Source organism: Pleurodeles waltl, chromosome 3_1, assembly GCF_031143425.1.
Source record: "Pleurodeles waltl isolate 20211129_DDA chromosome 3_1, aPleWal1.hap1.20221129, whole genome shotgun sequence".
Lineage (NCBI taxonomy): Eukaryota > Metazoa > Chordata > Amphibia > Caudata > Salamandridae > Pleurodeles > Pleurodeles waltl.
In genome coordinates this window covers 562,788,111-562,806,527 of record NC_090440.1, presented here as the reverse complement: position 1 = coordinate 562,806,527, position 18,417 = coordinate 562,788,111, and the positions used below count along the sequence as shown (strand labels likewise).

Genomic DNA, 18,417 nt, shown 5'->3' with positions numbered 1-18,417 from the left:
CTTCCACTAATACAAGCAAAAGTAAGACCTTTTGAAGCTAAGAATGGTTGTTAAAAAGGTAAGGGAAACTCATCTTTTAAAACCAAGTAATTAGCAACAACTTTATGACCACATGACCCAAAGTATTTAATTTTCTGGCACTTTTCTTTTTTACTCCTCTCCTGCATAGCTCAGAAATAGGTTTCTCTTCACCAAAGTCTGTACCTTAATTATTTTTTTTTAAACCTACTGCGTTGTAAGACAGTTCAACTATGTGTGGAAATCAGTGGGATACTTAACATTTGTAGGCAGCAGTGTGTGCTTTGATAAACATTGTAGATTCGCTGCAAGAAGGAAAAACTGGTATTGGAGTACATTTTTTGAGATGGCTACTGTGTATTTCTGCCAAAAAGAACAGAAGATGGACGGAATGCTGAACAATGTAAACATTCACCCCCAGTCACAAAGATCTGGGTTTAATCTATTGTTTTTTGCTCACCACGCCACCCCAGTTTGGACCCAGCCATATGCGAATCAGTTTTGAGCCTGTTCCCCATGGGAACAGTCCAGCCCGAACTGCCAAGCCAAGTCCTCCCTGGACCAGAAACAAGCATCCTAGGACCAGTTCTGTCCTTCACTTGTTCTTTTTGCAACTGTGTATTTCCGGCATGAATGCACCAGTTTTTGATCAGTGTTACACATTGGGCTTATAAGTGTCAACTAGTTATCCAGAAACTAAACCTTTTTTTTTTTTTTAAAGCATCTGTATATGATAGCATATATAATAATGTTTTGAATTGGTGAAGGTTGCATTGGACACTTTCCTCTGAAATGATTGTATGCTGAGGAGAGCTTTGGATGAGAACCAATTGAAAACTGATGCTTAATTTGTTAGGATATTCAAAAAATCCTAATTACTTTTTTGGAAACGAACATTCAGGTCAAAGCTGCAAATTGTTCATGTGAAGACAGTAATGAACATTTAGCATTTGTTTTGCGTGATAAAACCTTTAGGCTTATGTGGTCACCTAGCAGATCACGTTATTGCAGAAGTGTTGCTTTACTGCTATTTTGTATTGTCTTTTCTACTCCTTCAGTCACTTCTTTCCAAATAAGTAACCCATCCACGACTTGAACTAATGCTTTCAGCTTTACTTCCAACTTTTATCTGCATCTCAAGTCCAAACATATGCTCGTAGGCCATCCTGTAATAGTCTCCAGGGCAGTCTCTTACGTTATTTTTTTACAGACAGGCATGCTGCAAGCAAAGTGCAATTGAACTATGTTGAACCCAAGATAGTTTAATCCATGTTTGCACAGGTGATAAATTGTGACTCGCTGTAAGTGAGAAAACACACTAGCTGCTTCAACATTTGTACATCTGTAATTATCCTGTAGGTTGGAGGGACAGTGTTTAAAGACACCATGGTGTCAAACTATGGGGTCAGTGTTTGGGGTCAGAGAGTGAAACCTCAGATTCCCTTGTCTGTCGAGAACTAAAAGCAGGTTTTTCTATAAACATGGGATTGATCTCCTGAATCTAACTTGCCCCATTTGCCCTTACAGTCGAGAAAGGGACATCTTCTTTCTTCACCTTCTGATAAATGGCCCAATTTTACATGTGCACCTTTGACACAAGCACCAAAAGTAAAGCAGTGTTAAAAACCATCTCATAAGGCACCCTTTATGCTGGAGGGAGATCCAGTGCAGCTGGTCTAAAAGAAAACCTAAAGTAACTTTGTTGAAGCAAGTGTTCTAATCTATGCTTTCGTCATGTTTTTCGAATGTTATGGAATCTCCGTGCAAGCTGGCTACCTCTCAAGAAACAAACTATGAGGAGGGATCTTGCCATAGTGATTGGCAATTGTAAAAGTGGACAAAATACTCTGAATCTGGGAAGACACAAAAGAGTTGCTTGTTTTATTGACTTTTAAAAATTCTTTTTGCTTACTTTTTAATGTTGTCTTGTACAGTGTCCTATTTCTCTTTGAGGCCAAGTATGTGCTTTGGCTAAATAAAAGCTTACAGTGGCAAGTTATTCAGATCTATTGTATTTCAACCAATTCTTTGTTAGGTGAATTGCCACAGGTCACCATATCAAAACTTAGGGTAATGCCCTTTACCTCAAATGAAGACAAGACACAGTGAGTATTGGGAAATGTCATAAGTGGCAAGGCTGCTACTCAATGCAAATTGTCATTCTTGCCAACGCCAACTTTCCTCACAAATTTATTGTATAGAACTCTCCACCTTCCGTAAAGAAGGAACATGTTTTAAACCCACATTTTTTTTTTTAACATGGATGCTGTGTTTCTCCCAAGTATTTAATTTCACATTTGTTATTAAATTAGACTTGTGGAATCTTGGCTGAGAAAAATGGTATTCGGAGAATGTACTTATGTCACAGAGTCTTCAAGAAATTATCCAACCATAAGTCCCTAGTTAAACATTTAGGAGTGATCCAAAAGCATCCAGAGCATTTCATGGAATCGTTCAGAAGTAATCCTTATTTGTAGCAACCAAGAGTACATACTCAGTGGATTCTCTTGGTTGTTAAGAACAGGGATTACTGGTGGGGTCGGGGGCTTGGCTACGACAGACAACATGCAAAAACAACAGTTGATGGACGGAATGTAGAACAAATCAAACATTCACCCCCAGTCACAGATCTGGGTTTAATCCATCAGTTTTTTTGCTCACCATGCCATTCCAGTTTGGATCCAGCCATATGCAAATCAGTCTTGACCCTGTTCCCCATGGGAACAGTCCAGCCCGAACTGCCAGACCAGGTCCTCCCTGGACCAGAAACAAGCATCCTGGGACCGGTTTCGGGGTATCACCCCTCTTCAGCCAGGCTAGCTTGAATCTGGTGGCATAGTGAGCACGGGACCCACTTCTGGGCATACCCTTCCCACTTGGGGCTTACTTCTTGTGGGGTCCACAACAATAGTAGCTAGTCTCTGATCCTCCGGGAGAACACCCTTACGGCGAGCCTCATGGATCATGCCCATCATATACTTTTCCACTTTGTCTGACACACATTTATATAGTTCGGGGGACGGACATTCGGGCCAGCCGCCTTGCAGACTGCAGTCCGTGGATAGCACTCCCCACTTCCTCCACCATTATATCAAGCTCCAGTGCATCCGTGTCATTCTCAGATAGGGTCTTGAGAACGATATCCCCCAGCATTTCCGTGCAGTCCTCACCAGTGCTCACATTGCCTGTAGCATGTATACTTTCATAGTATGTCACAAAAACCTCTGCTATTGCTTCCCGCTTTGAGTGAATCACCCCCTCTGCGTCTTTGATCTCCACCACCCTGTTTCTACCCTTTCCTCTTCTATCTAACTAGGCCAGTAACTTGCCAGCCTTATCACCATCATAGAGGTGTCGCTGCGTGGCCAGTGCCTGGGACTGGGCAGAGTCTTTAAGATCGTGTTGGAAAGGTCTGAGCTGATGTACCTCTGCAGAGTTGGGTGTTCCCCCATCTAACAACACTTATTCCAGACCAGCTATATCCTTCTCCACGGCCTTGGACTTTATCACGCTTTCCTTTCTCAGGCCCCCTATTAATGCCTGGGTGTGGCCCCTCACCACCGTCATTAAGATCTCCCATAGGGTACAGGCCGAAACAACTGTACCCTAATTTTCCTGAAATTATTGCTCCATGCGTTCCTGGAGCTTTTCACTGAGCGATCTGTCTTTTAGGAACCACGGATCTATCCTGAGGGCCTGCATCTGGCTCCGCAGAGGACTGGTGGGCATCACCTCAACAGGGGAGTGGTCAGAGATACCTCTCGCCAGGTGCATAGTGCTATGAAAACAACCCACAGTTGTAGTGTAGGTGAATAGATAATCAAGCCGCAAGAAACTTTTGTGTGCGGCCGCAAGGTGCGTATATTGTTGGGTCAATGGGTGATGTCTGGGCCATAGATCCATAAGGGCCATTGCATCCACAAAGGTCTGTAGGGCAGCGGTGTCAGTCCCACCCTGGGAAGCGGAGATCTTGTCCATGCTCTATGTCATGGTGGCATCATGTCTCCCCCGAGTATCAGAACCCCAATTGGCAAGTCTAGGAGGAGTGTGCTAAGCGTCAGGAAAGTGGCCGCATGGAGTCACAGCGGTATGTAGACTGAGAAGAGATTCAGCCTGTGACCCTCCCAAGTGGCCGTCTGAGCCACGTAACGGCCTAGGGAATTATACCATGTGTTATGTGGCGTGTATGACACTGAGGATTTCGTGAGAATGCCTACCCCTCTGGAGTTAGAGGCAAAGCTTGAGTGGGCTGCAAGGAAGTATCCCAAGTGATCCAGGGCTTTATACCGGTTACCCTGAGATGCACTTCCTGCAATAGGACGATGTCTAGGGAGTGTCTACGGACGTACTGTAAAACAAGTGTGCTTTTGATTTTGTTGCAAACGCCACTGATGTGCCACGTCATGACCTTTAATGCCGATCTAATGTGTGACCTCATTTTGCAGCACAGGGTAGGGAGTTTTACCCACCGCTGGTGTAGTCCTGAATGTATAATACCACCCTCACCCACAAGAACTCAGATGGTCTTCCCATGGTATCTAATGTAGCTGAGTATGAACGCAACAAACCGTATAAACATTCAAACATAGTAATGCAACCTTCCCCAACCAATTCCCCCCACCCTGCTACCCTGTCCTTTAGGTGATTGTCCCCAACTAGCAGAACGCCTGCCTCCCAATAGGTAACAAGAAAGAACACAATCAAGGGGTGGCCGGCTCAGCCACAACAATCTGCGGTTCAGTAACAGAACAGGTAAGCCCCCTCTTGGTAAGATATCCTTATATTCCCACATCTGAAAGTTTATTGTCATGCAAACACTGACACTTTCAACTCGTAAGAGCTATTTAGTTGAATGACACCCCAGTTTGAGAAAATGTGGAGCAGTTACGTCCCCATCGTCTTCCAAAGTCCGCTTTCAATCTCTGGATTCTCCATTGCCTGTGGTTTGACTGTCATTTCCTTCCATTTTATTCAGTCCATGTCGCTTCAGTGGGCTTCCCTTTTTTGCCCCTAGTGGCGACCGCGCCCGGGGTGTGTGCCATCCATTAAACCATTCCCAGGCCTCTACCGGCATGGTGAAATGCCATGTCTTGCCCTCTGCAAGTATTTGCAGTTTTGCCAGGTAGAGCATCATATATTTAATCCTTTAGATCGGAGCGCCTTTTTGATCTCGTCGAAACCACGGCGTTGGTGTTGTACCTGGAGGGTAAAGTCTGAAAAGAAGCCCATGGTGGAGTTCTCAAAAGGTAGGTCGCCTTGGGAACAGGCCACCCGAAGGATGGCGTCTCGGTCTCTGTGATTAAAATTTCTGGCGATGATAGTCCTGGGGAGGGACCCTGGCTTCGGTGTAGGGGATGGGCACCCTGTGCAACCGTTCGACTGAGAAAAACTGGGAGAGGCACTTGGGACAGAGGGTCTTTAGGATAAGCTCTTCCAAGAAAAAGTCTATGCTGGGCCCCTCCTCCCCTTCCAGGATGCCCACCATTCGGATATTATTTCTTCTGGCCCTTCCCACCTGATTCTCCAGTTTAGCGGCCCTGACTGCATTTTGTTTACTGGGATAAATGCCTTCCGTCAGTTTAGCGGTGGCCTGAAGTGTGGGAATGAGCGATACAGTAGTTTTGACTTTTTCTGACATTATTTGGAAATTCGCCTTCAGGAGGGTGACATCGACTGTCACTGCTTCTATCTTTGGTTAGAAAGCATGTTTGAGGTCTTGAATGGCGGCCATAATGGCACCCAAGGATGGCTCCTACGCCATGGGCGCCTCATGCCTCGACTCCTCAGCGTTCACAGGCGGTATTGTTACAGCTTATTTATCCATTCTGTTGGAGTGTGTCTATGGGGGTCCCTTGGGTTTCACCATTGCAGCCTGGGCTTAGAGCGGGGTGAACCTGTGAGCCCCAGAACCACCGTGGACCCCTGAGGCCCCAATGTGAGTAGACACTTCGTGCCACCAGGGCCGTTCACCACCTCGCCACACCAGGCCCCGTCTCTATCACCCCTCAGCGTCCGGGTTCCCAGCGCAGGCCGCCCACTTCCAGCTGGGCCACGGGAGGAAGCTGTGCTGATGCGAGTGAGAGGCCTAGTCTTCGTCTTCCAGGGAGAGGGGGCCTGTCATGGAAGGCGGCACGATTACACAGGCCCGGCTGGCCTCACCGCACACCTCTCATCATCCTCAGTGAGTATGCCCCAACTCTCACTGCAGAGTCCCTTTCATGGGCTCCCGGCTCCCATCACCCCTGGGCCCCTCAGGCCAATCTCACCTCAATCTCACCTCATTTAGGCAGTTGGGTGGGGTGCCCTCACTGTGTCCCCACCCAGGACAGAGTGCCCACCCCCGGAGCCACTAAGAGGGGGACTCCACACAAACTGCACCCCAGCCACAGAGAGAGACTGAACTGCAAACCCGCTGCCTGACTCTCCAGATGTGATGGCAAAGGGACAGAGTCGAAACTTGACAGACACCATGGAGCAAACTGCATCGCACCAACAACAACAAATCCTCCTCCGGTACGGAGGATGAAACACCCCCCACGGTCTGGAAGTGGCAACCCAACCTAAACAGAGAAGCAGAGACAAAACAGTTGGGGATGTATAGAAGGAGATCAATCCATAGACTTCGGTATATCTCACCCCCTGCTTCAAGAGATCTCACGGCTGGACAGTACAGTACCAGAATAAATCTCCCTCAACACTAAAGACGCAGGAGCTGATGATAAACTCTGTGACCAACAGCTGATGCGGATCTCAGACCCCTGACAGAGGGGGGATCAGGGAACAAGTACCACTTCAGTTTACACTTCAGTCTCTCCTTTTCCTTTCACCACCCGCTGCCATGCCCTTCCCTCCCCGCTTTCATTTTTCCATCCTTCCTTACCCTTTCCCACCCGCCTAATTTGAGGAGGACAGTTTGATAATCACCATTGTTGAGTTTTAACTTTGATTACTGGACGGTGGGCTACAGACCTCTCGTATACTTTCCCTGCTATGACATAATTGCCCATAATGTTCTGTTGTATGGGAAGTTTCATGGGTAGGGTGGGGTGGAGGGATGTGAACACCAGTTAGGGTCAATATTGTTATTGAGTAACAGTTGACTAGTTCATTCTCACACAAGGTCAAGGCTGAACCCTCAGCACATCAACAGCTGCACATCAGAGACTCCGAAATGGGAGCAAGGGTTATAACAGAGAAACCCCCTCTCTCTTTCTTATCCTGGAATGTAAACGGTCTCTGTAATAAGATCAAATGAGGGTTGGTGATCCAATACCTAAAACAGCTTCACCCTGACATCATCTTCCTCCAAGAAACACACATGATAGGATCTCACTGCAGGTTTTGGGACGCAGCAGGTACACTACCCTGGTGCATGCAGATTTCTCCCTGGGTGCAAGAGGTGTAGCCATGCTGATTAGAAAACAGATCCCATTTCAAATTACTTGCACATGGACAGATCCAGGAGGCCAGTACGTGGGGGTGCAGGGATGCAAGGGCCATACGGACATGACACTAATTTGTATATATGCCCCTTCCGGACTACAAGCCCTTACATTGACCAAAGTATCAGACATACTGCTAGAATCCACTCCCACAGTTCATATAATAAGGGGGGATTTTAATGATGTGCTGAACCCTAGTTCGGGGCATGATGGGAAACCACATGTGACACAGTTTGTGATCAGTATGGGCCAGATAGACCTCTAGAGGGAAGCACATCCAGGTGTCTGTAAATACTCCTACTATTCCGGAGCTCACCAAGTGTACTTAAGGTTAGACTACATCTTAGTACTGAGAGGTGAAATGAGAAATGTGTGTGTGTGTGGGGGTGAGTATATGGCTAGGGGTATCTCCGATCACTCCCCTCTACTGGTTAAACTAGGAACACTCGGTTTCAGAAGAACACTGTATTGAGGCTGCCCACATAGGAACTACAAGACCAAATTTACTTCCAAGAAAACCAAGGTACGGTGGAGTCCAAGGTAGTCCTATGGGAAGCCTTCAAAACAGTACTCCGTGATAAGGCACAAAATAGGATAGCTTATAAGAAGGCAGAGAAAGTGGAAATTGAAAAACATGGAAAGGACCACCGTAGAATTACAGGGATCCCCTGGTATGGAACAGGACTCGCTGCTGCTCCGCCGCATTGCGACACTTAAAACAGAATATAGGGACTTGGCTCAGGAGAAGGCCAAGAAACAGACACTAGCAACCCTACATTGTTTGTACGAGGCAAGAGATAAAGCTGGGAAGCTCTTGGCATGGCTGAACAAGAGGGAGAGAGAGGCACAATGGGTGGGGTCACTTAAAGGACGAGATGGGGGCACCTTAACTGAAGACATCCTCATTGCGGGTGAATTTGCATGATACGATAAACAACTTTATAGGACCCGAACGCTCTGTGACAGCATGGCCATTGCCCACTATTTGGACAACGTCCAAAAACCCGCCTTAGATAAGACAGCCCGAGAATCCCTAGAGGGAGAGTTGACCCTTAGCAAAATAACAGCGAATACTAAACTACACCCTGGGAAAACCCCTGGGCCTAATGGGCTTCCAACCACATTTTTTAAATGCTATGTTAACCTGCTGGGCCCCCTTCTTGGCCTTTATGCGCAAGCTCTGGAGGATTGGGAACTCCCACCGGACCTCCAGAAAACGACCATAGTAGTTATCTCTAAAGATGGAAAACCCAAAGACCGATGCGGCTCATATCACCCAATTCCATTGATTAATGTTGAGACTAAGATCCTGACACTGGTCCTACCTGCCAGACTTGTACAGGTGATCACCCCGCTGATACACTGAGACCAGACTGGTTGCATGCCCAGCAGGTCCACGCACCTCAATCTCAGACAAGCACCCAATTGGCTCCATGCCACTTATCACCGGCTCGCTTTCCACTACTTTCTCTCCCTGGATCCCGAAAAGTCATTTGAAATGGTCCCTTGGCCTTTTCTTGAACAGGTACTCGTCAAACTGGGCTTTGGCCTGTGCTTTATGAAATGTGTGGCTTTACTCTACAAAAATCCCATGGCTGCAGCTCGAGCAAATGGGACAATGACGACCGCGTTCCCGATAGGCAGAGGCATGAGACAGGTATGTCCCTTGTCTCCCCTCCTCTTTGCCTTAGCCCTAGAACCCCTGGTGTGCGTTATAAGACACCCTGTGGAAATAACCGGATTTTGCATTTCAGAGAGGGATGAAATAGACAAAAATATCTTGCTACAAGCAGATGACATCCTACTTTTCATCACTAACCCAGAGAACACAGTCCCAACACTCTTTTGGACACTGGGGGGAATACAGCGCAAACTCCGGATATAAAATAAACTAGGACTAGTCCTTGCTATACGTCCCAGCAGGCTTGACTGACCCGCTCGTGCTTCCATCGGGACTGAGGGTGGTGACAGATGGGTTCAGATACCTGGAGATATTTATTACTACCTCGCCCACGCTGTGTATGCACCACAAAGCCGGACGAGACCTTCAGGACTTCAAAGATGATACGGCCAGATGGAGAACCCTACCCTTGACCTTGGTGGGTAGGTCAGCTATAGTTAAAATGACCACACTCCCGAAATTCTTGTGCGCACTCCAAAACACATACCACCCTGTCCCTCCCACATTTTTTGTTAAATTAAATGAGGTTCTCCGAACCTTATTATGGGACGTCCAGCATCCAAGAGTATCTCTAAGGACACTCCAATGTAACCAACATAACTGAGGTCTGGCCCTACCAAACATTGAAGGATACTGCTGGGCATCCCACCTATTTGCTATTAACGAATGGATCCATGCACTGCAAGGCCACCCCACATAATGCCTGTAAAGGGCCTGACTATCGCCCAGAACATACTTGCACTACCTGTATGGGGTAGGGGGACTCAATTCTCCCCTGCCAGCTACCAGAGCGCCTTAGAGGTCTTGGACAAAACCATGAAAGCTACAGGGGGCACCGTAAGATCACTAAGGAAACGCCCCCCTGGGAAGGCGACTGGCTTAGACAGATCACAAAGGTAACCGGTTTTGAAAGATGGGATTCAATTGGCATCTCCAAGCTAGCTGATATCTTGCAGCGCGGCGAGCTAATGTTGCTCACATCCATGCAGTCAGAGTATCACCTTCACCACACACAGTTTCTCCACTAAGCTCGCCTGAATCATGCTTGTCGGTTAGAGGGAATACAGGGGGGAGACATGCCAGACTACACTTCACTGGAAGGTCGTATCCTCATCGAGGAGATGGGGCGGGGAGCGGTGCCCACCACATACCAACTTATCAACAACAACATACCAGATACCCTAGGCCCTTTAAAGGAAAAATGGCAATGAGATATCGGTAACATGGAGGACATAGTCTGGGAGGCTGGTTTGATGCACCCGCAAGAAGTATCTATAAAGTCACGGCTATGCCCAATACAATGCAAAATATTACACAGGGTCTACTACGACCATCACACATTACACAAGATGGGTCGTGCACCAATGCCACATTGCTTGTGCTGCAATACAGCAATTGGAACATTCATTCACTCTCTGGGAATGTGCCTACATAAGAAAATACTGGGAAACCATCATCCCTGAACTCTCCCACATAGTGGGGCTCCAATACCCACTGATCCACAGTTCGTCCTACTGGGGACTCCATGCAAAGTTGATATGTCATGTGCCAACCTTCTACTGCAGCAGAGGATACCCCCAGAAATTTTATAAAGTGTGGGGATGGTGGCAAGAGAACTACATGCTTGATGTGTGGAGGATATTGCAACACCAGAAAGTCCCCCCCCACCCACACACACACGCCCACAAGGGCACTATATGACTGTAAAGGGACAGATATTAATATATTTGATACATTCTGGAATACCGTGTTAACTGAAACTGCCTCAAGATGCCATGGAAACAACTGTATAATGCTTTACTGGTAATCGTACCACTTGACCTTGTTGTTCTAATGTTGGTATGTACGTGTTAGATGACAAAATGCAATACAAATATTTCTAAAGAAAAAAGAATGGGGATTACTTCTAAATGATTCCACTGGGTACTCTTGGTTCTTATGCATTGATCGGGGAATTGATCATAGTGTGCTTACCCCACTCCCCTTGTGTATATTAATTGTAATCCCCATTCATCCAGTAGTATTCATGAAGTCATCTATAAACTAATCCACATTCATTCCGAAGTTGCCATAAAATCATTTTGGAGTATTCTACACTCCTTCTGACGATGTTAGGAAATCATCCAGGAGTTATCTATAGTAATTGTGACCTTGTCCTAAAATCATCCTTGGGTAATTCACACTCATCCTCAAGTTGTCACTTAGTATTCCTTGAGTAGTACCAGATCATTGCACATTTTCAATTATCAGGACACCATCCAGGAGTAGTTTTTATGAAGACTCTGGAGTCATCTCATTTTAAATGTTTCACCCTATAAACATACTTCAGGATGGTTTGGGATGACTTCCCCAGATTATTACAGGACTAATCCAGGTGAAGTCATTGGATGACTCCGGAATGACTTGGACAAGGAACTACCAGCCAATGGCCAATTGTTGGTAACTCACCCAGTTGAGGAAGGAGGTACGCGAGATCCATTTTAATGTGCAAAACCAAACTCGTCCAGCGCTCAGTGGTGACATAATGGCCAACACCAGGTATGGGATTATTCTTCTGTTGAGAACCTGTATGCAATATAATTGGCCGCAGTGCAAACATGTATTAAAATTGCCAACACCTATAGCTCTCGGATTGCGGAGACCTACTGGCTTTGTCAATGCTTGTTTGCTATTTGCATTCTTTGTTCATGTAATAGGTTTTGATTAACTGCATCATGAGCAATAAAAGGCATTCCTGCGTTACGCATGAGACAATTTAAGGCGCCCTAAAGAATACCTGATGCTATATGTAATGAACAACAACAATAGCAATTTACCGAGGGCGCATATGAAGGCAAAATAACTTGTCATACCAACTGTACCAACTATACCAGGTAACCCACCACCAGTACCTCTTCTATACAGTTTTGCAAGAGACAACCACTAATCAACTGACGTAAATCTACCCCCAGGAAATTGCAATCCCTACCAATCCAAGATCGCCAATCTTTTCCACGCCCTATGAATATAGTCCAAATTATCGGATTGGATGTCAAACGTTCCGGCCATGTTCACCGTAATTACAGGACAACAGACGCCCATTACATTTATTGAGCAATAACGGCAACGTTACCACCCCAATAACAGCCTGTCCAGTGATCTTCTAGACATGGGGCCATATCATATGAACAAGCTAGGGGCTAATTCTGATACACACGGTACTGGAGAGACGCAGAGAGAGCGTTATTGACGGAGTTCACCGCTTACGGGGAGGAGCCATGCGGAGGGGCGGGGCCCCACGGTTTTGAGCTGCGCGCGAAAAGGAGAGTGGCGCAGGAACGTCAGTCGCCAAGTAAGAAGTAAGTGGTAACGTAGATAACCTGATTTACCTTACTCCAGAGGGTACGTCATACAATGACCCCTCAGGACACTCTCAGCTTCAATGCCTCTCATTAATTATATAAAGAACACTCGTGCTTCAACCACCCTTGCTGGGGCTTAAGCGATAATTTCGTGGGGGAGGTCGTTATACGAACAAGTTTGGGCAGAGTCCTAAGAGCTAAAGTACGAGCAGAACCATCTAATGATGTAATTCAAGAAACTGATGTCATGAAAACGTGAGGAAGTCTATAAAATGAAAACTAATGTATTTTTCGTCATGCTTTTCAGTGAAGTACATATTACTGCATTGAGTTCCATTGTTGAAAATAATTTTTTTGAACACGAAACATTCAAGAATATCCACATTTCCTCACTACGTTGGCACAAGTGGTCTAAAATGCCGTTTTGCTATGTTCTCTGTTTTTAATAACCAAATATTATTGCATATAAATCAATATTATTTTATATTGACCATATATGTGAGTTTTTTGTATTGTGTTATATGTATTTGTAAAGACACTATTACTTGCAAGTGTATCCTGGCGCTGATCAGGTGTGCGTGCCTAGCTCTGACAAGGCACACACTGAAAAGCCCGATCTTCAGCTTTTTGTGGAATTAAAGTAGAGAGGAGGAGGCTCTGATGTGGAGTGGCAGGTCATTCCACGCTTTAGGAGTGATGTAAAAGAACACCTGTCCTCCAGTTCTAGTTCTGTTTATGCGAAGGATGTACACAAGTAGGAGTTGTGAGGAGCAGCAGTGTCTGGGTGGTCGGTGGAAAGAGGGATAACAGTCCTGGTAAGTGAGGCCTAAGTTGTGTAGTCTCTCAAATGTGTGTGTTGAGAGTTCGAAATAAGCATATTTATGTATTGTCAGTTTGCTGATCTCCTGGAGGTGTGGTGTACATTTTGTGTGTGAGGTTGAGGATGAATCTGGCTGCCGAGTTCTAGATGGTTTGTAGTTTTCTATTGAGTTGCTTGGTGATCCCGGCGTAGAGCCAGTTCCTGTAGTCCAACTTGCTGGTCACTAGGGCAGAATGACCGCTTTTCTAGAGTTGCTTGGGAGCCATTTGAAGATCTTCCTCAGCATCTCCAGGATCTAGGAACAGGGTGCAGTAAAGGTCTACTTGTGTGGTTATGTCTGGTTTGCTGTTGAGGATTATTCCGAGGTTCCTGTCATGGGTACTGGGTGTGGGTCTGAGGTTTGGCCAGCCACCAGTTGGAATCCCATTGTGAGATGTTATTGTGGAAGATCACTACTTCTGTCTTGTTGGTGTTGAGCTTGAGACAGATGGCTTTCACCCAGTTAGCTTGATTCTTTTTGTTGGGGTCTTGTCCAAGATAGTGTATGAGTTGCGTGTCATAGGCCTAGGAGAGTATGTTGATGTTATGTGCGTGGATGACACTGGTCAGAGAAATCATGTATATGTTGAAGAGAGTGGGGGTGGGGTGGAGCAAGGAACCTTAAGACACTCTGCAGATGAGTTTGCAGGCTTCTGAGGGGAAAGGTGCCAGGCTCACAGCTTGTGTTCTATTTGTTAAGAAGGAGTAGGTCCAGCAGTTAACAGGGCTTGGGTGCAAATCTTATGCAGTCGCATGATGAGGATGGATGGGGTGTGAGATCATGTCAAGTACTGCAGCGAGGTCCAAGAGAATGAGGGCTGCTGTCTCTCCTCTGTCAATGATCATGCGGATGTCGTCTGATGGTGATGAGTGCAAAGCCTATATTGAAGTACTTCAGTGTGCTTTAAAACTGGTTGGTTAAGGGAAAAGATACAATGTGAAGTCAATCGATAGGCTGTGGATCACACATTTTGGTCAAGTAGGTAACTGCACTGTATGCTGCAACTCCAAGTTGCACGTTGTGCAGTTCAGAGATTGTCTGGTTACATCTTTTTCTTTTCTGCTGAACAACAAAGGTCAGTGCTTTGTGCTTAGTTATTTAATTATTGATAGTATGTGGAGTTCAAAAAAATTGTAAGCGTCTTCAGTCTTTAAGATCAGTGCAGTGCTCAAACTAGTTCACTAACAGGCACTACCAATTCGGTATGCTGTAATAGCTCTGAAGTGTGTTGTGTGGCCAGGTGAGCAAAGGGGTGTTGTAGTGTAGGGAACAGTGGGGAGGAAGACCTGGAAGAAAGAGGGAATTGGTTATAGGGTTTCTGTTGTTGCAGTACTCCTCAACCATTATGGCATGGCAATGTGAAATTATCACCCAAAAAGATGATGATCTCTCTTCTCCTGGCTTAGGATTTCTTCATTAGAGATGTGTGTGATTGGGGGAAGGTGTTGAAATTCATTGTAAATATTAAGTTCTGTAACAGTGGTTCTTAAGACCCCCCCACTTGTTCATTACTGGAGTCCAGAGACCCACACTGAATCATTAATGGGATCTGGGGACCTCCACTGCGTCACTGGAATCCGAGGACCCCAGCCTAAGCAACTTTAATGGTTTGAACTGCAAAACAATACAAACTATAATTTATCAAGCAAATACTTATTAATTTGTGTATCTTATTTAATTCACAAACAGTTACAAAAAGTTCCAAATTTTAAGGGGAATGTTCAAGCTTTTCTAAATTCAATTGAGGCCACCCATCATACTTACTATATGGGAGATACTCAAACTGTGGCCTAGGATCCACATGCAGCCCGTCTGACGTTCACATGTGGCCCCTTTGTCAACAGCAAGAGCACTAACATGCAGAAAGATATTAAATAAGCGGCAAGCAAAAGAAAAGAAACAGCTATAGTGTCTTGCACCACTTAAGTTTAGGAACACATTCATTTTTTTAAACACATTTTAAAGGGCTTTTGCAAAAAAACTGTGAGCACGGATTAAACGTTGGACATTGTAATCAATGCGTCTAATAACATAAACTTGTAGTCTATCCCACCCTGACCAGACATCACAAACATTTTCGCATGAAGGGCATTTGTAATCCCTCTTGTGCATCATGTCCTTGTGTTTTGTGTCTATAGCTCTGGATTTCTTTGTCCGGGCAATGTGTGGTGGGATGAACGGGCTCCAGTACGATCCCCGTAGTCAGCCCACGCTTTTCCATATTTTTGTGTGCTTTCGGGGCCACTCCCAGGGAGGCACACTGCCACCTCCATCCCCATGCAGTGATCAATGCCCCACTTCCAGAATGGGGGTGTCGCAGCCTTCCATGCCCTGGCAATGTCTCTTTTAGCAATTGTGAGACCCAGAAAAAGAAGTAATCTTCTATATTTATTCCCTCCTATACTTTTGGTACAGTGAAGGAGCACTAGCTTCGGGTCCATGGGGATCGGCTACAAGAGGATCTTGCTGAGGTAGGTCGCGCCCCGCCAAAACCTGTTCAGAACCATGCAGCAGTATGCATGAAGGTACCACCATCCTCGTCACATCGAAAGCATTTTGGTGATGCGGTAGAATCCATGCTGCACAAACAATGTCTTGTATAGTAAGCTCTATGTAGATATTAAAGTTGTATCAAACGGAGGTGGGCCAAAATGGCTATCTCATGAGGAGCACCAAGAGCCTCTACCAATCATCATTGTCCAGTGATCCCAGGCCCTTCTCCCATGCCATTCGAAGGGCAGGTAACATAGTTGAACTGTTACTAACAAGCAACTGGTATATTTGTTTGTTATTTTATGGCCCATCATGAGAAGCTTCCCCTCCAGTGGGCTGAATTCCGGGCAATCAGTAAGTTTTCTAATGTATAGGATGAGGGCCTGTCTCAACTGAATAAAGCATAGGCTGCAATGTAGCATGTACTCAGACTGCATTTCCTGAAATACAGTCCCCTGCATGACGTCTCCCATGGTGGAGATCCCCATAAGGTCCCACGCCCGGAATCCCTCCATTTGTGTCACTTGATGTAGTACCCTACCCTGCCACAGTAGAGTCTTCTCCATAAGCCTCCACCACCACCCCATCTGCTTCAGGGAGTGCTGCTATATCTGGAGGACCACATGAGTGGCCGATGGAAGAGATGACATCCCTCTCCCATCGTATAGATAGTGCAACGGGGGGTGGAGACCGTTGCTCACTTCTGCACCGCAACACAGGGTTTCCCACTGGGCTGTTCCACCAGTCATTGACAATCAAAAGGTGGGAAGCTGAGTAGTAAGAGAAGATATCAACCATCGCAATATTGCACCAGTATGTGGATTGAAAGCAGGTTTGCAGTCCAATCAAAGCAGTTCCACCCTCTCCCCAAAGGAACCCTCCCAAAATATAATTAACCTTTCGGAACCATGCGTATGGTTAATTTTGTACTTGATATAATAAGCGAGGCAGGGAGACCATCTTAAAGACAGCGGCAATTGCAACCAAATCTGTACCTCCTCCCTCACTAGGGCCAATGTGGTCGCCACGTTTCGGGCCGAGGAGATACCCACGTTGGGGAACACAAAGACATCTAAGTACTGAAAGACTCCCTCTGCCAGCGTGAGGCCTGGCGCCCAGTTGATGGGCCCAGTGTAGCTATTAATAGGAAAGACCTTGGATTTTGTGGAGTTCATGTAAAGTCTGGAGGTCTTCCTCATATACACAGAATTTGCACGGTGCGCAAACCTGAAGTATCCAGTTGGGTAAGAAGGAACAGGATGTCATCTGCATAGAGCGATACTGTCTGAGACCCCCACTCAAACCCTTGGCCCAGGGCATCTAATCTAACGCAAATGGCCAATGGCTCTATGGCCAACGTAAACAGAAGTGGAGATAAAGGACACCCTTGTCGCGTCCCACTAAAAATTGGGAAGGGGTCCGACAAGGTCCCCATCACTCTTACTGTGGCAGATTAATCAGCATATAATAGTTGGATGTAGGAAGTAAATCTGATACCAAAATTCAGCCTCCTAAGCAGAGCAGATCGGTACAAGACATTCATTTTTTAAGACATCTTTTAACAAACATATAATAACATGATAAAGTCTCCTCATAATTCAAAAAAGTTTATTTTATTAATATGCAGAAGTGTTTCTCCTTAGCACATCAGATCATATCAATGTTTAGAGAAGTATCTTTTTTTTTAATGATAGTTTTAAAAAATGAACTTAGAAACATTTATGCCTCCTCCCACCCTGACATCAACGGCAAAAGAGTAAACAAAGAGGCAAGTGACTTCCTTTTACTCTTGACTCTCCCAAGGTAGCGACAGCAGGCAGAGAAGGCTTTCCCCAAGGTGCTGTAGAGGCATAGTGATTCAGATACAGCATAAACAGTATTGCCAAACCTTTGACTCTTCTAGAGTCTAGGGACTTAATTTAGAAAGCAGTATGAAATGAATCCCTCAAAATAACTCCTTGACTCAGTGACCCCATGTACGTGCTTTGTTTCCCTTGTGCGCACCAAACAATGCGACCCCCTTCCTGGTAAGCTCCGGTCCTAACCAGGTGGCATCAAAGCAGCCCTCGGGTACAACCCAGACCATACTTTGTGGCCCCCTGGGAAAATGATTGTGATTACCCATGTACTATATTCTATTTGGTGCACTTGCGCTGCTCCCATGAATCTATATGAGGACACCGACGTAATTTTTAGCTTCCAGTTTCAAGTTCCTACACATTTACAAAACATTTTAACATTTTTGATGTTACACCTTTATTTATACACCTTGTGTAATCTGTTGATATTATTTAATTTTCTGGGCTGTTGTTGACCCCTGGGTAGGCTTTGTGGACTCTCAGGTGCCCCTGGACCACAGGTTAAGGACTGCTGCTCTTTAAGATCTCTTAGGTGACACTAAACATATAAATAATAAGATATCCCACAATACCTACATTTCTTCTCTATTTGCCTCAAGTACCAGATCCAGACCCAAACCCAACAATTTAGCTTTGTATTTACATCTTTTTATTTTTTTATTTGTTCGTATTTCCTTGATACACATTTATTTATTTTTACTTTTCAACGTGTACAAAAATTCT

The 18,417-nt window shown here is 45.5% G+C and overlaps 1 protein-coding gene across 6 annotated transcripts in view; it reads left to right on the top strand.

The window, feature by feature from the left end:
- Positions 1 to 12,366: 12,366 nt before the first annotated feature.
- The window catches only part of BLM (BLM RecQ like helicase), a 386,095-nt gene continuing 380,044 nt past the window's right edge, over positions 12,367 to 18,417 (top strand). For 4 of the 6 annotated variants that reach the window (XM_069222977.1, XM_069222973.1, XM_069222972.1 and 1 more), the window contains exon 1: positions 12,630 to 12,737. In XM_069222977.1, coding sequence (XP_069079078.1) covers positions 12,730 to 12,737 — 8 coding nt within the window. In that variant the 5' untranslated portion in view covers positions 12,630 to 12,729. Of the gene's footprint in view, positions 12,480 to 12,629; positions 12,738 to 13,227; positions 13,298 to 18,417 lie in introns of those variants that run through there. The other 2 variants (XM_069222975.1, XM_069222976.1) reach the window with 2 other exon arrangements.